The following is a 27,444-nucleotide window of genomic DNA, read 5'->3' on the forward strand; positions in this document are numbered from 1 at the left end:
CTCCCAAGTAGCTGAGACTACAGTTGTACACCACCAGGCCTGGCTAATTTTTCTATTTTTTCTAGAGACAGGGTTTCACTCTTGCTCAGACTGATCTTGAACTCCTGATCTCAAGCAATCCTCCCACTTCGGCCTAGAATTACTTTTAAATCTAATATTGGTTGAATTGGATTATTTATTTCAGAATGATATTTACAGGCTGAGGCGTTGGTGTATTTGTTTGCTTTTAAAAGTTTATTCAAGAATATGAATTCAACAATTTCCTTAATGGAGATTACTTCATTTGTGTGAATAAGAGAATCCCAGTTGTACATTATTAATTTCATTTTCTTTCTAGAAGATATATGAATGATCCTTCCATGGTTCGTGACTTATACCATTATGGTTGGTGACACCTTACTGCTAAATTTGATTCAGCAAATATATTGTGATAGACGTTGCAGGGTGTCTTAGTCCATTTAGTGTTGTTATAACAGGACACCCGAGGCTGGGTAATTTGTAAAGAAAACAGGGTTATTTAGCTCACAGTTCTGTAGGCTGGGAAGTACAAAAAGCGTGGTGGGCATCTGCTCAGTTTGTGGTGAGAACTTTTCGTGCTGTGTCATAACATGGAGGAGAAAGTCAAAGGGGAAACAGACACGTGGGAGGAGGCAAAACCCGAGGGGCATCCTGGCTTTATAACAACCCACTCTCTCAGGAACATTCCCGTGAGAACTAATCCAGTCTCAGGAGAGTGAGAACCCACTTGGGAGGGGTCCCCTCAAGACCCAGACACCTCCCACTTCACCCCACCTCCTGACCACCCCACTGGGGATCAAATTTCAACATGACCTTTGGTGGGGACAAACAACCACATCCAAACCATGCCACAGGGGCAAAGCCAAGTAACACATAATTATCACTTTTATGGGACTTATCATGTGTTACCGGGACATACATGGTAAAGTAATAAGTAACAAGGCCAAAAAACAAGTGTTTTTTTGGAGTTTAAAAAAGAAGAGATTATATTTACTTGGGAGGGATTGAGGAGAAGAAAAATAAAAGCTGAATCTTGCATATCCCTAATCCCTCTTCCTAAAAGGATCCTAAAATTTCTTCCAGAAAAAAAATTATGCATATATTTGCATATGTATATATTTTAAGCAAAAGGAATCTTTAGTGTTTGTATATGTGGTTTCCTTCTGGTAAAATCTGTGATTTTAGCTCTTGTAAGATACATTCACCAGACTTGAGCCATTAATACACTACTTTGCAAGTTGCCATATTTGTGTACCATGAAATTATTTATTCAGTATTTGTATTTAAACTGACATGTACTTAATGTAACTCTTAAAATACCAACCCCTTCCTCTAAATTCACTCAAGTACTATCTAAAACCACCTTGAATACTATTTGTGGTATGTGTACATCACATTTGTTTCATATGATTTTAGACTTTTCCTTTATATCTTTATTTATTATACTTAATTCTGTACTGTATATATAGGATATATTTTAAAAGCCCACAAAAATCTCCCATAGGCCTACAATTCAGAGAAACCACTCATATTTGTCATATTTTCTTCTAGTCTTTTTTTGTGTATGTGTATATTTTAATATGTAGCCTACTTAAGATTTTGAAATAATAAATATATAATTTATACAATGCTTTTTTATGCTTAAAAATCTTTCCACTTTTTTTTTCAGGAAGAGTAGATAATGTATCAAGCAGGCAATTCTTCTAGTGTTAGAGATTTAGTATATTTCCAAATTTTTGGAACCATATATAACACTGTTGTGAATGAACTTATTTGTGCATGAAATTTAATGAATTTTGAATTATACCCATGAGTTTGATTACATGAGTCAATTACTACATCTAAAGGTAAGAATGTTGTTCAGGCTTTTGATACATATTGTGAATTTGCTTTTGGTGCGTGTTGGTTGAGTGACTAAGCTTTTTTGCTGGGGTGCATGTTGGTTGATTGACTAAGCTTTTTTGCTGCACTGGCCCTCTGAGGAAAGACTGTAGGGGAGGGGAGGGGATGGGTACAGGCAGTGAGGGAGGTTACAGGAACAAGAAAAAGGTGAAGATGCTGTTATTTACTTGAAATTTGGTTTCCAAGATAAGGTGGCCATTTCTCTATCTCTTGCAACATACAACTTTAGTCAGAAGCAAATTTTTTCTAGAAAAGGCCAGATAGTAAAGTTAGCCCTATAGTCTACCCAACTTTGCCATTATAGGTTGAAAATAGCCATAGACATTATGTGAACTGAGCATGTGTGTGCTCCAATAAAAGTTCAGAATTTTTGCGTCTGTGTTCATGTCTGTCTGTGTATAGACATTGGTCTGTAGTTTTTTTGTAATATCTTTGTTTTTGGTGTTATGTAATCCATCCTCATAGAATCAGTTGAAAGTGTATAGAATTGGTATTTGTTTTTTCTTTAAATATTTGGAGGAATTCTCCAATGAAGTCATCTGGGCCTGGAGTTTTTTAGTGGGAAGGTTTTTAACTATCAATTCAATTTGCTTAATAGATACAGAGCTATTCTGATGACCTATTTCTTTCAAAATGAGCATTGGTAATGTGTGTCCTTCCAATAATTTGTTCATTTCATCTAAGTTTTAAAACCTAATGGCATAAAGTTGTTCATATGTTCTTTTATTTTCATTTTAATATCTGTCCAATCTCCAGTGATGATCTCCCCTCTCATTCTCTCTTATTTGCTGATCATTTTGGCTAGAGGTTTATCAATGTTTTGTTTTATTGATTTCCTTTCTCATTTTACTATTTATTATTTCATTGATTTCCCCTCCAATCTTTATTATTTCCTTTCTTCTTCTTACTTTAGGTTTTATTTGCTCTTTTGCTAGTTTCTTAAGGTAGAAACTGAGATCATTGACTGGAGACCTTTCTTCTTGTCTAATATAGTCATTAGTGTTATGCATTTTCCTCTAAGTATTACATTGGCTGCATTTCACAAATGTTGACATGTTGTTTTTTCATTTTTATTTAGTTAAAAATACTTTCTAATATCCCCTCTGATATCATGTTTGAGCCATGAATATTAGATGTGCATTATTTAGTTTCCAAAATATATGGAGGATTTTCCAGATATCTTCTTAATGATTTCTAATTTAATCCCATTATAGTTAGAGAACATACTTTGCATAATTTCAATCTTTTCAAAATTATTGAGACTTATTTATGCACCAGAATATGGTTTATCTTGATAAATTTTTCATGTGCACTTGCAAAGAATGTGTACTTTGCTGTTAATAGACGAAGTGTCCTATAAATGTCACTTAGGCCAAGTTGGTTGGTAGTTGTAGTCTTCTATATCCTATTGATCTTTTTCCTTACTTGTTCTATCATTATTGAGATGGAGTATTAAAATTTTTTGACCATAATTGTGGATTTTTCTATTTTTCCTTGAAGTTCTATCAGTTTTTGCTTTATGTACTTTGAAGATCTGTTCTCACATGCATCCAAGTTTAGAATTACAGGTTGAGCATCTCTAATCCAAAAATCCGAAATTTGAAATGCTTCAAAATCTGAAACTTTGTGAGCATCAACATGACTGGAAAACTGCACACCTGACCTTGTGATGGGTCACAGTCAACATGCAGGTGCACAACACAGTTTATTCAGTGTCCCAAGGGAAAAAAGACCTTTCCAGCCCCCTTCAGCTGTGATAAATCTTTTCTGAGACTTGGATGCATGGATGACTGTGGGAGGCGGAGAAGCACATAAAGGCAGCAGCAGAGCATTCTATTAATATGCAATATCTATAAGGAAAAGATAAGCACATATGAAACTTAAATATACAAGCTCATTAATAAAAATCATGTGAATAGTGCTTTGTAAATTATGAAATGACATATATATACTTCTATTTTATCTTCATAACCATGATAAAATATATTGTTTTCTCCATTTTCTAGAACATCCATGTACTTCTAGGTATTGGCAGCATAAGGCATAAGTACTGTGGTCAGTATGTATTTTCGTGGTAGTTGGTGTTTGCCATTCCCACCTGAGACACTGTTGAGAATGACTTTTGTCTCTGTCATCCTCCCATCTTCTTTCTTTGTACCTCTCACCTACTGCCTGGGCCTTTTACCCCTTGCCCTGCTCTCCCGGCACATCTTGCCTTTGTGCTGCTCCTTGGCTGCTTAATCCCCTCTTCTTCCTGCCCACTGTGCTCCCCTTACCCGAGTCTAATCTCTTTGAAGTGCCCCATTGTTCAAAATCACCTTTTCCATCATGTCTCCAATTCCCAAACCCAACTGCCATTTCCTGCAAAAGTCTAATCCCAGGTAAGTGTTGGAGGTTTCCTGCTGGGCTGTGTGTGTGGGTGGGGGCGGCTGAGTCGGTTCAGCCAGGCCGTGGACCCAGGGTGGGCAGTCCCTGGCCCTCTGAAAACAGATGCGTGGTAGTGTGGACAGGCCGCAGGCCTGGGGGGTCGTAAGCAAGGGGGATACAGGCTTCAACGCAGCCTGAGGCTTACAGTGCAACCAGCAGACAGAGGCCTGGGCAGAGGGATGCAGACCCCATCCGAAAGGAACCGAGGTCCTTTGGAAAATAATGGAAGCAGAAGTGGGACGCAGTCTGAGTTAGCACCAGGTCTGAAGCAGTCAATGGCACTTCCTTTTCCATTGGTGATATAATATATTTTGATAAAGAAAGATGGAGGGGCAGGGGCGATAAGAAGAATAATATTATTACTTATCCTAAATAAAATCTTAGTTAACAAGCCCCATTAATGATCGAATAATCTATGCACATGATCGAGTAGAATTTATCCCTAAACTCAAGAATTCTTTAACACAAAGTATCAATATCATTCATCCTATAAACTAAAAATATAGTAAAAAATTTAATTATTTATATGGATGCTAAAGGGAGTATTTAGGTTTAAAAGAAGCATATATTCTCTTTACATCAATATAAATTTCGATCTACTTAGAAGATGTAATTTATTCCAGAACATTATCTGTTTTGAGTAGAATAATGGAAGCCAATGGAAAACTTGATGGCTGAAACGAAACCATCTCTAAAGCAATTAATTTCTGCTCATATGGAAATTGGCTCAGCTGTAAAGAAGTAAACTGTCATACCTGTGCCCCTAGGCCTGGAGATCAGTGTTAGAAAATACTATAATAATTTGAATTCATGCTTGTTTTACTCAATTCTTTTCTCTTCTACAACTTGTAGGGCTCAATATTACTACAGCTGTGGAAGAGAGTCTGTAATTTGGACAATCCCTCCTCCTGCATTGTTTAGCCAACCCTCCAAAAGGATCCAGAGGCTGGCACAGCCCAATAGATTCAAAAGACAGACTCTACCAGATAGGTAGAGTATTTTGAGAATCTCCATAAATTCTAATTTAAATTGGTTAAATATCATAGTGTTGTTTTTCTAATTTTAGCATGTGCAGTTTTCACGAGTACCCTTGTGTTTCAAAGCATCAGGCAAAAAAGTCAAATATTTGTAGCAGTTGTAGGTAATCAGAAGATCATCCTCAGTAATTATATTTGACTCAAATTATGGTGAAGCTAAAATTCACACTTAACCTTACTGTTGTCAGCCAATTGAAAGGAAATGTGCAAATAAAACATCACAGGCTAGGCCAGGCACCGTGCCTCACACCTGTAATCCTAGCACTCTGGGAGGCCAAGGCAGGTGGATCCTTTGAGCTCAGGAGTTCAAGACCAGCCTGAGCAAGAGTGAGACCCCATCTCTACTAAAAATAAAAAGAAAATTAGCCAGAAAACTAAAAAATATATAGAAAAAATTAGCCGGGCATGGTAGCATATGTCTGTAGTCCCAGCTACTAGGGAGGCTGAGGCAGAAGGATTGCTTGAGCCCAGGAGTTTGAGGTTGCTGTGAGCTAGGCTGATGCCACGGCACTCTAGTCTGGGCAACAGAGTGAGACTCTGTCTCAAAAAAAAAATTAAATTAAATTAAATTAAAAATTGGGTAATGGGGAGTGACTGCTAATAGGTATGAGGATTCTCTTTGGGTTAATGAAAATGTTCTGAAATTCAATAGTGGTGATGTTGCACAACTTTGTGAGTATGCTAGAAACCACTGAATTGTATAACATACTTTAAAAGGGTTAATTTTATGGTATGTTAATTATATCCCAGTAAAACAAACAAAAAACAAAACAAAAACTAACAGACTACTCCTGGAGAATAATCATATAATTACTTGAAAAAAAACTTTCCATAGTAGATTTGTAGGTTTGTTGAATGGTTAGATTTTTGGTCAGGGAAAGAAAACAGCCTATGAAAACTGGCCAAGTGATTGAGAGTGATGACCAGCACCGTCCTAAATTGCACTGTACAGGAGACGCAGTGGTGACTGGCATTATTCTTTCAGGGATTTAATGTGAGATTTTGGCAGGAAGTGAGGTGTTTTTCAGACGCCAGGTCACAACCCATCCAAAATGGATCATGAAATCCATTCCAGTTTTTTCCTTAGTGAAATCAAATTAAATTTTAAAAATCAGAATACATTGTATAGGGTAAGCATTGCTTTGTGATAATTTTGTTTCTAATACACAAACACACATTTCCGTCTACTGTAGCACAGTATAAAATGAACTTCTTACTGTGGATCATAGTAAAAAATTTTCTGAGAAACACCAATCTGTAGAAAGAGCACTGATGATTGTGGGAAAAGATATTTCTAAGATAGAAATATATATAATTGGTTGGAAGTTGATTGTAACAAAGAAAAATCCAGTGATTGTTCCTTCATCCAACAGTTACGATAGTTCATGTTTCTATGTGCATATAGGCCCTTCAGTGATTACTTAGCAAGAACGGCTCTCCAAATCCCTGATCCTTCTCCCCGGATATTACAACTCTCGATAGCCAAAGGCACAGATCCAAACTACCTTCCTCCAAGAACCGTAAGTGAGCCCATGTGAGAAAAGAAGTTCCTGATTGACTTTGTGACATGCTACCCTCTTATTTCTAGGTGTGTATTTTCCTTTTCTTCTTCTTTATTTTTCTGTCTCATCAAATGAACTTTTCTGACAGCCTCCTCTATGCCTGGTACATCAGGATTGAATCAGAGAAGCAGAACCGCTATGAGTGACATAGAATAAGGGCTTTACACTAGGGATTAGCCCAGAAGCAATTGTGGGAGCTGGTGGAGAAGCCTATGGAAGGCTGTTACGGCAGCTAGGACTTGAGTCTGGTTATAGATGTAGAAGCAGTAAGAGGCAGCAGGGCCAGGCCATCAGGAAAAGCCATTACAAGTTCTTCTGGCAAGGGGAGGCTAACCTTCTCTGCCGGAGGAAGGGCTGATTCTAATGGTAAGGAAGGCTCAGCAGTATTTAGGGGTTTCAGGTCCCCAGCTTCATTGGAGTCTGCCCATATGTCCCTCTTTCAGTGTTCAAGGCCCCACTCTTCCAGTCATTGCCCGAACTTTAACATAAGAGACCGTACAAGTTTGGGCAATTTTCACTGTAATTCAGCCACTTACAGAATTAGATTTTGAGTTTGGTCTTTAGGATTTTCAGCCCAGTGATGATAGAAGGTAAGAATTTCTTTTAAGGAAGTCACAGAAGCTTTCTGGCCCCTTATCTGGACCTTACAGGGGGATTGTAAAGGCCTGAGTAGATCATTTCTAGTAAGTTCTGCAGTGCACTTAGAAACAACCACTCAACCCTACTGTACTTCTTTATTTCACGAAAATGTTTTCTGGCAGCAGCTACTTGGTCACACAAAGCCTTGCTTTCAGTGTTCCACTGCGTGCCGCGGACTACTGGTGCCTTTTTTTTTTTTTTTTAACCACTAGCAATAGGACCATTAATGCATTTAAATCTAATTAGTTTAGGAAACAAATTTCAGGTAATCTAGAACCAATACAGAGAACTTATCCTTAAAGTTCTTTTCTGGGTGTTTGTTGCTTCATATCAAACCACCCCCAAACTTAATGGCATAAAACAACCACCATTTTATTCTGCTCGAGGATTTTATGAGTCAGAAATTCTGACAGAGCAAGCGAGTGTGGCTCATCTCTGCTCCCTGATGTCTGGGGCCTGGGCCGGGAAGTCTGTAATGGCTTGGGTGTCTGAAATGGTAGTGGGCTGGAATGATCCAGAGGCTCCTTCACATCTGTCCTAGCTTGGGCTGCTGTGACCTAGTACCATAGACAGGGTGGCTTAAACAGAAGACATTTATTTCTCACAGTTCTAGAGCCTGAGAAGTTCAAGATTAAGATGCCGGCAGTTTCTATTTTCAGTGAGGTCCTACTTTCTGGCTTACAGATGGCCACCATCTTGCTGTATGCTCACATGACCTCTTCTTTGCTGAGAGGGAGAGAGAGAGGGAGGGAGAGGGAGAGAGCACGTGCGTGTGCTCTTGTCTCTCTTTCTTTTCTTAAAAGGACACTAATCCCATTATGGGGCTCCAACCTCATGACCTAATCTAAAGCTAATTACCTCCCAAAGGCCCCACCTCCTAATACCATCACACTGAGAGACAGGGCTTCAACATATGAATGTTGAAGGGACACAGACATTTAGTCCATAATAACATCTATGTGTGCTACCTAGGCTGGGATGACTTAAAGGCTAGACTCAGTTGGGAATATCTGTAGGAGCACCTCCATATGGCCTGGACCTGTCTAGGCAGGGCAGCTATGTTCTGAGAAGGAGTATCCTAAGATGGAGTGTCTCAAAGGTGAGCATTCCTAAAGAATAGGTGAAGCTGCATAGTTTTTTATGGCTTGGTCTTAGAAGTCACATGACGTCCATGCAGTCATCCTCTGTTGATTGATGCAGTTTTAAGTCTGGCCAGATTCAAGGGGGTGGGGATATAAACCCCACCCCTCAATGAGAGAAGCGTCAAAGAATTTATAGGCACTTAAGGAAGACTACCACACCCAATGATGTGAGTCTTTTTGGTATCCCTGAACATGATTTTTACGTGCAGAAAAGACTGTTCAGAGGTATGCTCTTGATTTAAATAAAAGTCCCATTTTCAAAATTTTGAATTTAAAAATCGGTTTTTCATAGGCTTTTAAGTTTAGTCTGTGAGTTTTATCATTTTGTTTATAATTCCAGCAGTTTTTAAAAATTCATTTTAAGAGTCCTGATAATGCATAACCAGAGACAACCTGCTCCAAGCTCCCTTGCCCCTGTTCTCAGACTTTCTTCCCTTCCTCTTTCCTACCTCATCCTCCCTAGCTTTCCTTCTCCCTTTACTTATCAAAATCTGACCCTTCCTTCAAACTCCAATCCAATGTCTCTTTATCCCTGAAAAGAGAATCTTTTTGGACTCTCCCACCTTTCCTCTGACATCTCTCAATACTTTATTTCTTTCCTCTTATGGATATCAAATAATCTAAATTATTTGCCTATAGGTCTATGATAATTGATTAAGAAATATTTGTTTAATGAATTGAATTAGTGAATTATTATTTTATTTCCTTTTAGACCATAAGCCTTATTGAAGGCAATGGTTGTCATGTATTTCTTTGATTTTCCCAGAGCCTGATAGGAGACAAAGTTTTATTCACATGAAATGCTCATAATGCATCAGTACGTCATGGTGTTATTCAGACAGGCAGGACTTTTGGTTTGAATCCCAGCTTTGCTACTTAGTATTTAGACTGATACAAATTACTGAACCTCATAGTACTTTGGTTTCTCTATTAGAGAAATAGAAATAAAAATGATACCCCAGATGGGGAATAAGTGAATTAATACATGTGAGACACTGCCAGTAACTATCATCATCCTCATTTAAACAACACAAGAAGGAATTTGAAAAATATCTTATGTATTTTATTTCTACCCACAGTTAAAGCCCTATTTTGTTTTTAGTTATTGATCATGTTCCCCTTCAAAGTCTTGTGGTAAGTTTTGAGTTTGAATACAAGTAATTTAAATAGAAGACCGTGTAATCTGAACAAATTGCCACAATCAAGATAGTGAGGGATGACTTGGGCGTCTAGTGGAAGCATACAGTTCTGCTTCTCCTCTTACTGGCTTTGGTTTCTTTTTCTTATCTGTTCCACAAGAATAAGACAGCCACTTACATTCCATTTAAGCATGGTGATTTGTGATGATGTGAGTCCCAATTTCCAAAGGGGAAAAATAATTAAGAACAAAGCAGAGTCTACCCCTTAGGGTGTTCTGTGGCAGAGCTGAGTCTTCCCTCTGGGCTGAGTTTATCAGTCCACACATTGGCATTACCAGTTATCTCTGAATCAATATGGAACACTGTTTGCTATTTCCTCCACATCTTTAGTTTAACAGCTAAGTTCCTGAGAAGCCGGGGTGGAGCCCCTAAATCCAGTTTGAGAACGATGGAAATGGATCCTCTCGGTTATGATCACAGGTTATTGCAAGATTCTCAACCTTTCTGCTGGATTGCTGAGAAGTCGGATCACAGATTTAGACATCTTGAACTAGACAGTGCTTATTATTTGATACTTACAGGTACTGTTTTATTTTTCTCCCTTAGATTGAAACCAAGATTTCAATTCCTACCCTGAGTGCTGTTGCAACTCCAAGAGTTGTAGACCTTGCCCACCCAAGGCTGAAGATAGAGGGTCTGTGCTTCGAAAGACAAAACAGTGAACTTCCCATCCGTCCTGTAAGCCATCACTGCCTTGACATCCTTCTGCTCACTCTCTGGTTCTTCCTGGGGTGCTATTTTGCCTCTACAGGGCATAGCCCAAAGTCATCAGAAAAGAGAATCTTGAAAGAGTGGTCTGTGGCAGGAAGGAAGACCTAGCTACGCGTTATGGAGAGAGGCAGCGGGGTAGAAGGCCAAGAGCATGGGTGTTCAAATCCCAGCCTTGCCACTACTAGCTCTGTGATGTTGGGACGACCTTCCTAAGCCATACGCATTCAACGAGTATTTGAACACCTACTGTGTGCCAGGCACTGATCCCAGTGAACAGCATGGCGCTCCATGCTAATGAGGGGAGACAGACAACAAATAAGTAAATGGATAAGATAATGTTAGATAGTGATAAGTGTCATGAAGAACACAGCCCTGAGGAAATGAGTGACTGTGGGGGCAGGGGCATAACTACTTTGCATATGGTAGTCAGGCAAGGCCTCTCTGAGGAAGGAACTTGTGAGCTGAAACCCGAATGATGAGGAGTCAGCCAAGTGAAGATCCAGGAGGAGAATATTCCAGTAAAGGGAAGAGCACGTGTCAAAGTACTAAAGTTGGGATGAGCTTGAAGTTGGGTGGAGCAAGGGGAGCAAGGGAATTGTGATCAGGGTTCCCCCAGGGAGGTCTGCTGTGGAAGGCCTGGCGCTCAGCACGGGGCCTCACTTCTCTCCCCCTCTGCCTTGGCATTTCCCTCCATTAACTGCAGTGCCCTATTGCAGTTGAGTTTTCAATAAATATCTCATGGTCATGTTGCCAAAGGAGGCAGAAGTAGTTTTACGCTCTCTCTGGGAACCTGAGGATTTCACATGGAACTCAGCCAGGGAAGAAAACCATCACGCCCTGGGAGAGTGTTCTGAGTTTGCTAAAGTGATTTGCCTTGTGACCCCCAGGCAAATGACTTTAGTCTCAGTGTTTTGGTATGTGAATAGGAATTATAGACATCTCTCCCTATCATTGTTTGGGGTTTAAAAAAAAAAATGAAAGAAAGTCTTTAGAAAAAAGACATTGCAACAAATCAAACTCTTAGAACCCAAAACAACTCTGTGCCAGTGCAGTGCAGAACACTTTCAGGGCTGCTGAGTGGTGTATCCATCCTAATTCTTTTAAATGAGGACTTAACAGAGAGAATACTAGCCATTTGTCACCCTTCATATTTTACCAATAAAGCAACATACGAGAAGGGCAATCTGGATAAATATAGTTGATTGACTGATCCCTTTTGGTCTTGACTTTAAAACTACAAGTAAGTCAACATGTATTTATTCAACCCTAGTTATGCGCCAGAGCCTATTCTAGCTTTTGCAAACAGGTATTTCCCTTCAAGCAGCTTATATTTTAATGAGGAGAAGCAGACAGTAAATGAAGAGATAAATGAGCTAATTCAGGTGTTGATAAGTGTTTTAAGGAAGATTAAATCCATATTGTAGAAGAGGGTGGCCAAGCATGGCGGCTCATGCTTGTAATCCTAGCACTCTGGGAGGCCAAGGCGGGAGGACCACTTGAGGTCAGGACTTTGAGACCAGCCTGAGCAAGAGTGAGACCCCGTCTCTACTAAAAAAACAAAAATGGGAAAAATTAGCCAGGCGTGATGGTGTGCGCCTATAATCCCAGCTACTTGGGAGGCTGAGGTAGGAGAATTGCTTGAGCCAAGGAGTTTGAGGTTGCTGTGAGCTAGGCTGATGCCACGGCACTCTAGCCTAGGTGACAGAGCAAGACTCTGTCTCAAAAAAAAAAAAAAAAGTACATACTGTAGAAGAGGGCAATCAGAAAGGCTGCTTTATCTTGGCTGGTCAGGGAAGACCTCCTAGAGGTCAGGATGTTTGGGTCTAGAGATTTGAATGACAAAGAGGCAGCCAAGCCAGGACTGAAGAAAGAGGTTTTCAAGCATAACTAGCAAGTGCAAAGGTCCTGAGACAGAAGGAGCTGGGCCAGGGGGCCTAGTCCGGCTAGGATCATCGTGATCAGGTGCAGAGGGGAAGAAGAGGAGGTCAGAGGAGCAGGGCAGCTCTCAGACCATGTAGGGCCTCGAAGATCACAGGAAGGAGCCTAAGTGATATTCTTAGCAAAATGGCAAGCAACAGGAAGGGTTTACAGCCTGGGAGTGACTTGACTCGACTTGGGCTTTAGAAAGTACTTAGCTCATGGAGTTGTTATGATGATTAAGTGGGAATGGTATAGGCAGATCACCTGCAGCACTATCTGGCTCATGGAACACACTCATCACATGTTCATTCTCTCCCTCAGTAACTGTCCTGTGAAGGCTTTATGCATAGGGGCAAGAATGGAAGCACGGAGAACCGTTAGGAGTGTGTCGCAGTAACTCAGGAGAGAAATGGTTGTGACTCAAATAGGGATAGAGCTGCAGAGATAGGGAGACATGGTGAAATTTGGGATATATCTTTGTGTCTCTTTGTTTCTACTGTAGGTAGCCCCTGCTGCCCTGCAAGCCATTGCTGGCCCCCGAACAGTAGCTCTAGCTAAGGCCAAGCCTCTTCATCAAGATTATCTCCCTGGCCGTGATGCCTACTGGCCAGTGTCTTACGCTGCTGCCCATTCCCAAGTATCACCCAGAGTTCAGGAGCTAACTAGTCCAAGTGCAAGGTATGTCAATTTAAGGCTAAAGACAGACAGGAAGGGCTGGGGTTCTGGGGAGAGGGGGAAAGTTGACCAAATGAGGCCAATGAAAACAGTTACAGAAATACAAAAAATTTCAAAAACATCTCACCAGTTACATTTATTGTGACAAATCTATGGTCTATATATATATATATATATATAGGTACTGTTCAAAGTTTAGTGGACTAGGTACTGAAATTTAGAACTGGGAAATGAAGGCTCAGAGAAGTTACACAAATGATCTATGGGCAAATCCAGATTTGCGTATCTGTCAGATTCCAAAGGGCTTTCTCTTTCCACAGAAAGTAAATTCTGGACGCTTCTCAGTTTTGAACTTGAGTTTTAGAATCAGACAGACCTGGGTCTGTGGCCCCCATGGATCATTTGCTATAACATAATTTGGCGGTGTTAAAAGCTCTAAAAGTATGGATATAGAATTATTCATCTAATATGTATTATTGAGTGAAACAAGTTGTAGAACAGAGCATATAATATCTTGCAGTTTGTATAAGAAAATATATTATCTGTGCCATATATTTGCCTATACTATCTCAGAAGAGTTTACAAGAAGCTGGTAACAATGGTTGCCTTGAGGGCCTAGGGAACTGGTAACTAAGTTTTTATATTTTTTTTACTAACTAAGCTTTTATTTTTTTTCAATGTTTTGCATCATGTACATATATGACCTATTTCAAACAGATAAGAAAATACAATTAACAAGAAGAATTGCCTCTCATTCCTGTTTATTTTTTGGAAGCCCTCTTAACCTGCCTGAACCTCAATTCATTTTGTTCCCTTCAAGGGGTAACAGCTGATCCCCCTCTTTAAGCATATCAGGAAAAGCTAGGAGAGGCAGAAAAAGTTGTGGAAGTCTTGAGCTCAGGGAAAAGAAAATATGTTAGTTCTTACATAATAACATTTTAAAAATATTATAATGTGTTTATCCTTCTTGAAAAAATAAAGTTAATCATCAAATGAAATGAAGCTCATTCTCTGTTCACTGAAGGGAAGAGAAGAGCATGATCAAGTGCTTCATCAAGGTTTTATCTTGGTAGCAAAGTTATTATTTAGTGGTAAGATACTAAATATGGTAAACTTCAAAAATTTGATTTTTTTCAAGTCCACCAGAGAACTAATCTGGCCTGTTTTAACATGGCCAAACTACGTTATGGTGAATGATCCATGCGGGCCACAAAACAAGGTCTGTCTGATTTTAAAACTCAAGTTCAAAACTGAGAAACATCCAGAATTTACTTTCTGTAGAAAAAGAAAAGTCTTTGGAATCTGACAGATATGCAAATCTGGATTTGACCGTAGATCATTTGTGTAATTTATCTGAGGCTTCATTTCCTAGTCTGTGTAGCGCGGGTGGTGAAAATCACAATGGGATAATATCGTAGTGCCTGACAGACACATAGTGGGCGCTTGAGATACGTCAGTTCCCTTTTCTGTTCATCTTATTTCAGCTGATTTCTTTTCCTCCCATTTCAGGTCTCCTGCGCATATTGTGTATTACGATCCAGAGGTCTTTAAAGTCAAGCCGGCTGCTTTGAAAGCACAATGTTCTCAAAGGGTTCGGGAGTTGTCAGTTCCTCTTGTACGTTAAATACAGACAGCCACATCCGTTAGGCCCTAGTTATCTATCGAGAACACATAATGTAAGATGACTTAGTTCCCTGTTCTGGTACTGTCAGTTTATATTCCGTCCCCTTCAAAAAAAAAGAGAGAGAGACTTCCAGGAAACTGCACCATAATCTTCAAATAGCAGTTGCTGCTGTTACCTGTCTACCTGTCGGGTATTAGCAGGTTTGGGACTCTGGCATGCAATAAAAGGGAGAATGAGAGCCTGAGAGCCGGCCTTATTATCCTCGCTATTCCTCGCAAGCTTCCCGGCTGCCTCGGTGCCGGTGCCGCGCTGACCTGAAGAACCGCTCGCTCTTCCACCTGTCTGCAGGCTTGGCTTTTCCTTTCCTCCTGAGTCCCGTGTTCCCCAGTAGCCGATCCTGCCTCAGACCCCTGTCCAGCGAGCCTTGGGAATTGAGACCATGCTTCGTGTTACTTTGCCAGCCTCACCTCGTTACCTAGAAAAAACACGGTGAAGACTCTTGGAAAAATCAAAATGCTTTTTATAATCTGTAGCTGACATTTAGGGAACAGGTTACCTTAAGTGATCACATCTCCACCAACTCCTGCTCAGAGACGCTTACTGTGCATGACAGAAAAAGCAAGAGGTTTGGCAGCATTATAATTCTCTGTCAAACTGCATCTGCCCAGAGTTTTTATCTTATTTATTTTATTCTTTCCGTGGATCAGAATTTTACAAATTAAACCAACTTTCATGGTGCATATATAGATTTGCATGAAAATGAACTTACTTGAAAACTAATTTTATAGATGAATGAGTTCTGTCTTTAAGGCGTTTGTGGTACATAGTATTGTTTTTTTTCTGTTTTTTTTTTTTTTTTTTTTTTAAGACAGGGCCTCACTCTGGCACGCTGGCTAGAGTACAGTGGCGCTATCTTAGCTCACTGTAACCTCAAGCTCCTGGGCTCAAGCCTTCTCCTGCCTCAGCCTCCCAGGTAGCTGGGATTACAGGCATGCACCACCATGCCCAGCTAAGTTTTCTATTTCTTATAGAGATGGGATCTCACTCTTGCTCAGGCTGGTCTTGTACTCCTGACCTCAAGCAATCCTCCTGCCTTGGCCTCCCAGAGTGCTAGGATTACAGGTGTGAACCACCATGCCCCAGCCCACATAGTAGTTTTGAACTTGAATTTGGAATCAGACAAACCTGGGTTTGTATCCACCACGGATCATTTACCAGGTGGATGATCTCAAACTAACTTTCTAACTTCCTGTGGCTCAGTTTCTTTATGCATAAATTGAGTTCCTGCTGCATTGTTGTAAAGATTAGATGAGAACATGTATATAATAAAGTATGAATTTAAAACGAAAATTATTGTTTAAAAATTCTCTATTTGCCTTTGGGGGGGAATGGCATAATTCATATCAGTGGGAAAAATATGGCTTGATTCTTATATTAAACGAATATTTTTAGAGATGTCACAAGACAAAGGAAAAGGACTTTGAGGTGCTAGGGACAGCAGCTTGCTGGAAGGCAGTCACTGGTAGATTAAGGCGAGTTAGTAAAGCTTGCTATGTAGGTTCCTCATAGCATCTCCAGCCTCGTAAGGGTTCAAAGTTGTCTGCAGTGTTAACCTTTGTTCTCCCTGATAGATGTGGGAGCAGGATTCCTTTTGTCTTTGTAAATCTATGTCCTTTTTTTAGGCAAGGAGGACAGAGAGCCCTCTTGCATCTGCTGCTGCTTAATTGCCTTCAGCTCAACAATCCTTCATATTTTGGGGTGGTGTATGTGTCCCCCACAGTATTTGTTATTCATTTGTTTTTCAGCAGTAGTTAACAGTGTTGGGGCTCAGAAACCGATATCCCCAATTATAGCAACATGTTGAACTGAAAAGCAAGCCTCCAGGTCCCTCTGACCTCCCCCGTCCCCTACCATTTCTCCCAAAGAATAGGATAAAGTTGTTCTCTGAAGTTCCCTTATCTGCCTAAAGTCTGGACCTACCAAAGAAGAAAACAATTACTCCTGGTCCCTTTCCTGAGTTTTCATTAACTGAACTGATAGAAAAGAAAACAAAAGTCTGTCAACTAACCTGGACAGACTTTTGTCACAAACCTTTCTGCAGGCCCAACAGACTTTGTCCTGGACCGTTATATGGTCTTCAAGCCCACTGAATTATCCTTGGTAATCATTTATTGCCCCTCAACAGAATTCCTCTTCTCCCTCCTCCCAACACCTGTTTCGCGGGAAGTGTTAGGTGGCTGTGAGGTATTCCGAGTCTCCTGGGGACGAAAGTGGGTGCTGTGGCCCCCACCTTGGTCCTGCCCCACCCTAATCTCCCAAGCGGTCGCCATAGCTGGGGAGGAGGGAATACCCTACGAATCAGCCAATCATAACTCAGCACGCCAGCTACAAAAGAATGCAGAGGACTCTCTGGCCCATAGCCCAAGCATCATAGGTACCATGGAGTTTGGAACTTGAACGAGAACAACCTGCATGCGTAGTTAAGGCTCAGGTCATGTGACTCCCAACTGTCCAATCAAAGTGGTTCCATGGCGACGTCTGAACCACAAGGCAGGTAGGTCTCTATGTGGGCGCTATAAAAGAAGATGCAGCCCATAACTGGGCCCTTTTTTTTTTTTGCACCCTTCCTTTTGCTCTCCCTTTGTTGTGACAATGGGTCCGGTCGTCATCTGTGGCCTACGTGTCATGCTCCGTAAACCTACATGTCGCTCTTGCCCTATAATCCTATCTTTCTCTCCTCCATAAACCTCATTTTCGTGCTCGCCGAACTGCGGCGTGTCCGGTCATTCTCGGGCCGTGGGCGCACCGGGGACCGACGTTCCAGACTGAAACCTGGCCGAGGGCTCGAAGGCCCCTTTCTTGCCGTAACCTCGAGATGGCACATGAGCTCCTGCACCCCGTCCGGGAGTTGGGTCTTCGTTCCGAAGGCCGGAAACCTATGATCAAATACATTCGTACGCCTTTTCTCCAATTCATCTTCCTTTTGTGAACTGATTTTTAATCAGAACGTCAGAGGGTGAAGGGGAAGGTCTTTCGTTTCACCGCCGCAAGTGGAGCAGCTAATGGGCCGGCGGCACAGCGGACCCCGCGAGCCTGGGCCGATTTCCGTAGGTCTGGGGGCGCGTCCTTCGTCTCGGTCCGCTGGGAGGCCGGGTCGGCACTTGTCTATCCATTAGGTGTTTTAAGTCCGCCATCGACTCGCGTGAACCAACCCACAGCAGACCTGAACTTGGGCGCCCCCTGGTGGCCGGGGAGACCCCGCACCCGCTGTCACTGCAGGGCGCAGCCCCCCACGTCTCCCGACTCCCCGCTCCTTCCCGCGGGTTCTGCTTCCCGCGGGCCTGTCCGAGGGGGTGCCGGCCCGCGGCCACCCTTGGCAGCAGAGACGGGCCGCAGGCAGTAGGGAGACGAAGCCTGCAGGCACACGTTCTTTCCCAGTTTGTGCTGATTTTTCCTTCCTATCGAGGGGGGTTGCCAGGTGGAGAAACTTCCCCAGCCGCCAGCGGCACGCGTCGCCTGCCCGCCTGCTGCCTCCTGCCGAGGCGCGGTCGCCCAGGACTTCCGGGCCCGGGCAGGATGGCAAGACAGGCCGGGCGGCAGGCCGGTACGGAGAAAGCGGGCCGCGGGAGCAGGGAAGCAGAAAGCAGCAGCTCGACTTCAACGTCACCCCCCAGGTGCCAGGGACACATGGGGGGGGGGTGGGCAGCTGCCCTGTGGGAGGGGGAGGGTGGCTGTGGTCATGCAGGTGGACATGCAGGGAAGCAGTAACAGCCTGCAGGTGGCACGATGATCTGTCTAAGCAGGCAGGAACGTCCTGGCGCCTGGAGAGTTTGAAAGCGCCACAATCCTGGCTTTAGCGAACTTAAAACGTGACCCGAGTCAGGGAGCCATTTTAAGTTCTGTCTTCTCTGGGATGATTACCACAGGGTTGACCACTGGTGGAGAAAGAACAGGACACTGTATTGTGTGATTTCAAATGTACAGGGAGGCAGTGTAGACATGTGACTAGAAGTATCCATTCTGGAATGGGAACAGCAGGATTTAAACCCTGGACCTCAATAATTTCCTGATCTCTCAGGGCCTCAATTTCCCCACCTGTGAAATGGGGGTAAGACTAGTTCTGTAAAATGCTGCCTCCCCAGACATCACCACGTTGCTGATGGACAAAGCAAAGCTGAGTTTGTAGCTTACTGAGGTGAAGCAGCTCTCTGCCTCCACAGAGTCCTAGTAGCATCCAGCAAAGGGGAGGGCAGAGTGGGGTATTTGTGGGGTTTTAGGAGGTCGAGTCTGGGGCTGGTCTTTTGTTGGGAGGGCTTGCACAGGGCGGGGCAGGGGACTGAAAGACTCTGCAAGGAGATGAGACTGGTGGGGTGCTTTCAGGATAATTATAAAGGTTATTTGCAACTTTGTCATCCTGAGCAAGAATTTTCTGAAGCCATAGGCAGTGGAAAGTGTAAGTCATGTTCATGTACACAAGTACACTGTGTAGGTAGAGATGGTTTAGGTTCAAGTCCTCTGAACTCACCTCCAGCATTCTTGAGAAGATTAAGTGAGACGATGGATGAAATGCTTCTGGGTGTGGTAACACACAATGATTGTTACTGTTAGTGTTCTTATTTTTCCGCCAAAGCCCTATGTCTCTTGCCAGTTTGCTAATGCATAAAATTCCACCTCCAGAATTGTTTCCCCGCCACCTAAGACTTTATCTCTTTTGGAAATGGAAACACAGGCAGAAAAGGTACCTCATTAAACCTTTTCAGGCATTGCTACCTCAGCATGGAGTTGTTTATAAAATCCTATTTGGGGAACCTTGAAGCTTAGAATATAGGCTTTGCCAAGCCCTTAGGAGAAGGAGCACCTTACATCCTTAAGCTATTCTGGAAGGGTCTTGCTCATGTCCAATTCCATGCAAGACAAAAGGGCAGCAGTGCCAGACCCAGAACTCCCAAATTCCTCTCTCCCGATCTGATGGGCAGGCTGCTCTGATTTGTTGACTTGCTCTTACCTCCCAGCGTCTGGGCTTCCCCTGTCACAGAAGGGAGGTGGGGATTTGCAGGTGGAGGAAGGGATGCTTTGTTATCTCTAGAGAAGGAATCCAGTTTGTTTTTGAAGTCACAACTACTAAAGAAGCTCCTTAGGCTAGGGAGGTAGTAAACTGCCTCAGTTTACCCCAAAGTACCTGCAATCAGTCGTCTCTTCTGTAGGTGTCTGCACCATGCCAGCAGGCTCTAGGTTAGGGGAGCTCAACCCTGCCTGCACCTTAGGCTCAACAGGGGAGCTTTAAAACATATCTAAGCTGGTCCACCTGGGCAGCTTCTGACCACGTAACCCTCAACAACCCAATCAAAATCTCAAGGTGAGGTCCAGGCACCTCACCTTGGTGAGGCTCATTTTCAAAAGTTGCCCAGGTGATTCTAATGTGCTGCCATGACCTGCTGCTGTAGATCAGTGCTGCCCAAACTTCAGCCTCACGAGAATCACGCAAAGGACATGTTAACACACAGGCTCTGGGGTTGCGTGCCCCTGGGGCTCTGATTTAGCAGATCTGGGCTGGGGCTTGAGAATGAGCTTTTCTTTTCTTTTCCTTTTTTGTTTTTTTACCTGAAAGCCTTTAATTACAAGAGGTGGAGATAGTTGATCCTTGTTATTCCCAGTAGTCATGTTCTATGAAGTCACCAAGAACACTGAATTAGCAAATGATGATCATTGCTTCTAGGGGAAATACAAGGCTAGGTTCCTATGAGCCTCTGTCACAATAAACCCTTGTGTCTAGGGCCCTTCAATAGATCGCAGCAAGGGAGTGGCTTTGCTACCTGTGAAACCCCGGCCCAGAAGCAGGTTGTCTAGGAATAGTTTAGCACCAGGTTCCCCACGAAGGTGGAAGGTGAGGGGTGGCCACGTTTGTGGCTTTACCCTGAGAACGAGCATTTCTACGGAGTGTCCAGGTGATGCTGATGCCGTGCATTAGTCTGCTGGGGCTGCCATAACCACGGTCCACAGACGGGGCCATGTAAACAACAGACATTTGTCATCTCACAGCTCTGGAGGAGGCTGCAAGTCTAAGATCAGGGTGTCAGCAGGCTTGTTTTCTTCCGAGGTCTTTCTCGTTGGCAGTCTCTGCATCTTTATATTACCTTTCCTCTGCGCTTCCATCGGTGTTTTCATTTCCTCTTATAAGAACACGGGTCATGTTGGACTGGAGCCCACCCTAATGACCTCATTTTAACTTAATCACCTCTTTAAAAGCTCTATCTCCAAATACAGTCACATTCTGAGGTACTGGGGGTTAAGGCTTTGAAGGATCTCAGGAAATTTCATCCCAAAATATGACTCCTTGGTATAAAGAGTATTTTGAATTAAAGGCCCTTAGAGATCACAGGTATTGGAAGAGACCTTCCCTCTTTCTTCATAAAATACCAGGCCCATCAAAGGGAACAAACTCCCTTCCCCTCCCTGTTATCTCAATACATTACAGGAAGGAAGATCAAGAATGCAACCAGACCTGGCCCAAATCATTTTAAATATAACATCTGTCTCTCGGGTTAATTTCATTTCCAAAGAGAATCATTTACAAGTCGATCTCTCTCCCCCATCTGTTCATTCTCCCAAGTATCTATTCATCTTCCTTAGTAACCATTTATTGTCCCTAAAACAGAATTGCCTACCATTCTCATCTCCCCCTCTCCTCTAAAATGAGGGTATATAAATTTCTGGACCCCACTGGGGTATTGGGTAATCACCCTGTGATTCTCCCTCTGTGCATGGTAAATAAATATTTCTCTTATTCATCTGCCTCATTGTGAGTTGGTCTTTCAGCAAAACTTCCGGGGTGAAGGGGAAGTTTCCCTCACCCCCACATCCTTTTTTTTTTTTTGGAGACAGAGTCTCGCTCTGTTGCCTGGGCTAGAGTGAGTGCCGTGGCGTCAGCCTAGCTCACAGCAACCTCAAACTCCTGGGCTCAAGTGATCCTCCTGCCTCAGCCTCCTGAGTAGCTGGGACTACAGGCATGCGCCACCATGCCCGGCTAATTTTTTCTATGTATATTTTTAGTTGTCCAGCTAATTTCTTTCTATTTTTAGTAGAGATGGGGTCTCGCTCTTTCTCAGGCTGGTCTCGAACTCCTGAGCTTGAGCAATCCTCCTGCCTCGGCCTCCCAGAGTGCTAGGATACCAAACTTTTTAATACCCCCAAATAAGTCTGAGGCATTAAAAAACAAAACAAAACTACATTTATTAAATGAGTCAGAAGATCCTAAATGTTTATCTTTCTTTTTCTTATTGCTCTTCACGCCCCCCCCCAAAGCATTATGGAGTGCAGAGCACAAAAGAGTAGAAAGTGAAGGGAAAGACTCCTTCACACTGTCCCACCAGACACTCATGTGCTTTTATGGAATAAGTATTCTGTACTAGGACTGGGCAGCATAGTGGATTCCTTATGAGAGAAGATGAAAGGAATGACAGTGCGGGCCAGAGCAGGAATACCAGAGGTTCTCTCTTCCCTCTGGTCAACTGCTCAGCTCCTCAGAGCAAAACAACCCTCTGTCCGGGATTTGTGTCAGACCTGACCCTGCTGTGGCTCCCCCCCCCCACAGGACAAGGCAAGTTCCCTGATTATTATCCTTGTTTAGACCCAACTAAACCCATAAACAGGATCTCTTAGGTTGCAGCTATTGTTCTGGAATTTTCTTGGCTTTGGAGATGGTCTGTGACTCATTTACCAATTGCAGAGTCTCGAACTGTTGGTGGGGTTTTCACTCATTAACCCTCCACAACTCTCCATGGTTGGTACAAACGGAATACCCTATGTCAAAAGACAAAATCACAACAAATTTAGTTTAAGGACCTAAATGGATTTTATTTGCTACTCTAGAATTGGGTAAAATAGAATGAGTGTTCAGATGGGCGCGACTGAATGGTTGGTTTCTGTAAGGTGGGGACAAGGAAACAGACCAACAAAGAAAGGGTTTGGTTAACATCAGGTTACCAAGGGTCACTTTTCTTGTAAGAGTTAAAGCAGAGGGAACTTCTTTATCATGCTCACAGGTAGGCTGTGATCTCTGATTGATCGCCCGTGAATCTCTTGTTCTTTGGAAAAGGTCTGTTTGGAGATTTACCTGTGTCAGTTAGCACGAGTGACTCCATTCTGCTTCTGTCTGGTCTGCGGAATGGGGCCTAGTGCAGGAGGCTGGTCCAGAACAGTGGCTTCCCATAAACTTTATTTAACGCCTCATTGGAAGGTAATTGAATTCTTGAAACCCACAAAAGATTGCAACTGGTTGCTATTTGAGCTTCTGGTGTACACGTGGCAACCCTCTTTTCCAAAGCCCAAAGAGGATACATTTGGACCATGAGACCACATATTGTATGATTCCATTTATATGAAATGTCCAGAATAGGTGAATTCACAAAGGTAGAGAATAGATCCGTGGTTGGTGGGGGCTGAGGGGTGGGGAGAAGGGAGACTGACAGCTATTGGCACAGGGTTTCTTTTGGGGGTTGTCTGAGTTTGGGCTGCTATAACAAAACACCATAGACGGGGTGGCTTACACAGCAAACATTGATTTCTCACAGTTTTGGAGCCCGGGAAGCCCAAGTTCAAGGCACTGGCAGATCTAGTGTCTGATGAGGGCCCATTTCCTGGTTCTCAGATCGCTGCCTTCCCCTTGCATCCTCTCATGGTAGAGAGCAGAGGGCTCTTGCGTCTCTTCTTGTAAGGGCACTAATGCCAGAGAGCTCTACCTTCATGACCTAATCAGCCCCCAAAGGCCCCACCGCCTAATAACTTTGCACTGGGGTTAGAATTTCAACATATGAATCTTGGGAGGACACACACCATAATAGAGGTGATGGAAATGTTCCGGAATTATATAGCAGTGATGGTTATACAACATACTAAATAGATGAAAAACCACCAAGTCACACTTCAAAATGTTGAATTTTATGTTATGTGAATTATATCTCAATTGAAAAAATTTTTAAAAAATAACTCTTACCAGTATAGCAAATACTCACTGAATGTTTAGTAACCTGCTAGGTACCCCACTGAGTGTAGGTTCTGGAATCTAGAGCAGTGGTTCTCAACTTCATCTGTGTACTAAGGTCACACAGCAGCTTTTAAGAATCCTGATGGCTGGGCCGGGCCCCAGACCATTTAAATCAGAATCTCTGGGGTGGGATCCAGGGTGCGGTGGTTTTTGAAGTCTCACCATGCAAACCCAGTGTGCAGCCAAGCTTGAGAACCGCTGGCCTAGGGCATCGCGCCTTCTTAGCAGGCTGGGGAAACCTGAGAAGTGACCGCTGTTGCTCCCTGGCTACTTTTTTTCCCATTAAGAGCAATCAGCAGAGACAGCTGCATGCCCTCAAGGACACGCTCCTCTTCCAAGTCAAGATGGCTCTTTAATTTCTCCTAATTCACTGACACTTTCATTTCTGTGGGTGACTCAGATGTTCAGTAGCTTAAAGGAGGTATGTTTTATGCTTCTTAGTTTTTTCTCATTTCGGATTAGGTTGCTATGATTCAACTGCGGGCAGAGAGTCATTCGTTCCACTTTGGAACCCAAGTCGGATTCTGTCCAAATGTGTTGGCACCCCTGCTCTGAATTTTATAGTTTGTGAAGTTCTGAGTGAAAAATTAATATTCAAGGAGCTATAAATGTGAGGACTTTTACACTTGCCCACGCTCTCTCTTCTGCATTGATCGTCCAGCTGGAATACTCTAGTTTATTTAACTGTTTTTAATCTTGGCCTCCCAGTGTCTCGGGCTTTGGCGTTCTAAACCCTCTATTGCTAGCAGGTCACCATGTTGCTTTGCTGCCTCTTTCCCTCTTTTCGAAGAACTCATCTGGGATCGTGTCCGAAACCACAGTGGTCCTAATTAAATCCACCAACCAAGGTATTATAACATTGTTTTTCATTCATCCCCAGAAGCAAGAATCAATTTGTGAAAAAGGTGGAAATGGGTAAAGAAATAGAAATTGGAAGATTTTAAAAAGTCATAAAGATAAGAGCAGCAACAGCTACTTCAGGCTATCGAAGGGCCAAGCCTTCGGGGTCCTTGGCTCCCTCATAGACACAGAGGATCGGTTTTTGTGCCGCTCCCAGCAATGGTAAGGCCGGGAAGCTCTAGAAGGGAAACTAAGACTGGTGACTGCAGGAAATGTCTGGCAAGTAGGTAAGAATATAAAAAGTTGTAGGGGCTTGTGGGGTGGAGGAAAACCAGGCAGAAAGGGTAGGAAAGTAACAGGCATGGGCTTGTGGATCTGTCTTTAGATAGTAGTGGAATCCAGGTATCTGTGTAGAATTAAAGTAAAATGCATCAATCTTAAGTGTACAGCTCAGTGACCTTTTGCACAGATGTGCCTGTGAAGCCAGCAGCCAAATCAAGATTTAGAACATTTCCACCTTCCCAGAAAATTCTCTCTGTCAGACCCTGTCCAGGTCAATAGCCCCCTCTCCTCATCTATAAGGAGCTCCCATTCTTACCTGTATCACTACAGATTAGTTTTGCCTGTTCTTGAACTTCACATGAATGGAATTATATAGCATATATTCATTTGTGGGTGGCTTTTTGTTTTGCACAGCATGTTTTTGGGGTCCATCTGTATTGCTACATGTATCAATAGTTTTTTTTTATTATTGCCGTGTAGTATTTTATGGTATAAATATTCTGCAATGTTTATCTGTTCTCCTGTAAGTGGACAAACCCTAAAGGACTGTTTTGAGTTTGCAGCTATTATGAACATTGGTTCCCATGCCCTTTTTGGATGTACAAATTCATTTCTATTGGGTATATACCTAGGAGTGGAATCACTGGATCATATATTTAACTTTAGTAGATATTGCCAAGCAATTTTTCCAAAGTGGTTGTATCATTTTACATTTTCTCCAGCAATGAGAATTCCAGCAGTCATTCTTTTTTAAAGATGGGGTCTTGCTATGTTGCCCAGGCTGGAGTGCAGTGGCTATCCACAGCCATGATCATATTACACTACAGCCTCAAACTACTGGGCTCAAGCAATCCTTCCACCTCAGGCTCCCACGTAGCCGGGACTGCAAGCATGCCCCACTGCACTGGGTTCTCAGTGGTTATTTTTGAGATGAAAAGAAAGTCAGTAACTACCTTAATCTCAGCCAAGCTCCTGGCATCATGAAAATTGCTAGGACTTGTGAGATGTGGAACCAGCAATGCTTTGCAGATGACTGATGAAATAAAAACAATAAAAACAGGTCAAAGAGGGAGTCAGTGCCAGCAGAAAGGAAATCCTGAGCTATTTTTAGGTAGTTTCCTAGCATGGACATTAGCTAATTAAAAGGGAAAGTGATCTGGTGGAATGGGAGATGCTAAAATTATTTCAGATTAATGTACTGAAAAATAATAATACAAAAAAATAGGCAAAGTCAGTAGCATGTTTCTCATACTTTATAGAGCATCGGAATGTTTGGGCAGCTGGCTAAAAATACAGATTCCCAAGCTCTATCTGCAGAAATTCTAACTTAACAGACCTAACCATGGGACCCAGGAATTTGAATTTTTAAAGAGATGCCCCAGGGGATTACTATTCAGTGTCTCAGAAACCACCCATTAAGAAACACTGTTCCAAGGTTTGGCAGAGCTTGCACACAATGTGTGCTGGAGGTAAGAGCAAGGATACTTTTATCTCATTTGATTTTATATCATAGCACCTTATTGACACTGTCCTTTTTTACCTTTAAAAATGTTGTTGTTTTAAACACACAAAGATTGGAGAAAAGTTTCCACCATTCACCTCGTTTTCTGGAGTTCTTCCCATTTATACAGGTTAAAAAGTGAGATGCAGCTTTTTTCCTCCCTTCCTTGTTGCCAAGGAGAACAATCACCATAGTGACCCTCAGCCCTCCTTTTTGAGGGATTTATTGTTAGTTTCCATGTTGAGCTTTGAAGAGATATAAAAAATTACCAATATAGCATTACAAAGTTCAGGCTATTTTGACACATAGTAGGTACTTGCTACATGTTGAGAGAATTCTATTTATTTCATTTAAAAAATGTATGAAGTGCCTGTAATGTGACAGTCCCCGTGCCAGGGCAAGGAAGAGCACAGTAAACAAGATAGAGAAGTTCTCTACTTTCAAGAGGTTTTCATTCTGATGGGGAACTGCACTAGTCAGAGTTGGATAATGTCCATAGCCAAAACACACAAACACTCAACTCTCAGTAACTTGGCACAATAAAGAAATGCACTCTTCGCTCATTTCATCTCAGTGTGTGTGGATTGGTGAGAGGACAGGTGTTACGTCACTACAGATTAGTTTTGCCTGTTCTTGAACTTCACTTAAATGGAATTATATAGCACATATTCATTGGTGGATGGCTTTTTTGTTGCACAGCATGTGTTTGGGGTCCATCTATATTGCTACATGTATCAATAGTTTTTTATTATTGCTGTGTAGTATTTTATGGTATGAATATTCCACAATGTTTATCCATTCTCCTGTAAGTGGATACAGGAGTATCCATTCCCCTGTAAGTGGATACCCCAAAGGGCTGTTTTGAGTTTGCAGCTATTATGAACATTAGTGTCCATGCCCTTTTTTGGATGTACAGATTCAT

The 27,444-nt window shown here is 42.5% G+C and overlaps 1 protein-coding gene across 1 annotated transcript in view; it reads left to right on the top strand.

Moving 5' to 3' along the window:
* THEGL (theg spermatid protein like) overlaps positions 1 to 15,712 on the top strand; it is a 36,333-nt gene extending 20,621 nt beyond the window's left edge. Inside the window, exons 5-9 of the mRNA XM_045531683.1 lie at positions 5,200 to 5,337; positions 6,790 to 6,904; positions 10,473 to 10,604; positions 13,060 to 13,235; positions 14,742 to 15,712. Coding sequence (XP_045387639.1) covers positions 5,200 to 5,337; positions 6,790 to 6,904; positions 10,473 to 10,604; positions 13,060 to 13,235; positions 14,742 to 14,856 — 676 coding nt within the window. The 3' untranslated portion in view covers positions 14,857 to 15,712. The remainder of the gene's footprint in view (positions 1 to 5,199; positions 5,338 to 6,789; positions 6,905 to 10,472; positions 10,605 to 13,059; positions 13,236 to 14,741) is intronic.
* The last annotated feature ends 11,732 nt before the right edge of the window (positions 15,713 to 27,444 follow it).

This window comes from Lemur catta, chromosome 19, assembly GCF_020740605.2.
Source record: "Lemur catta isolate mLemCat1 chromosome 19, mLemCat1.pri, whole genome shotgun sequence".
NCBI lineage: Eukaryota > Metazoa > Chordata > Mammalia > Primates > Lemuridae > Lemur > Lemur catta.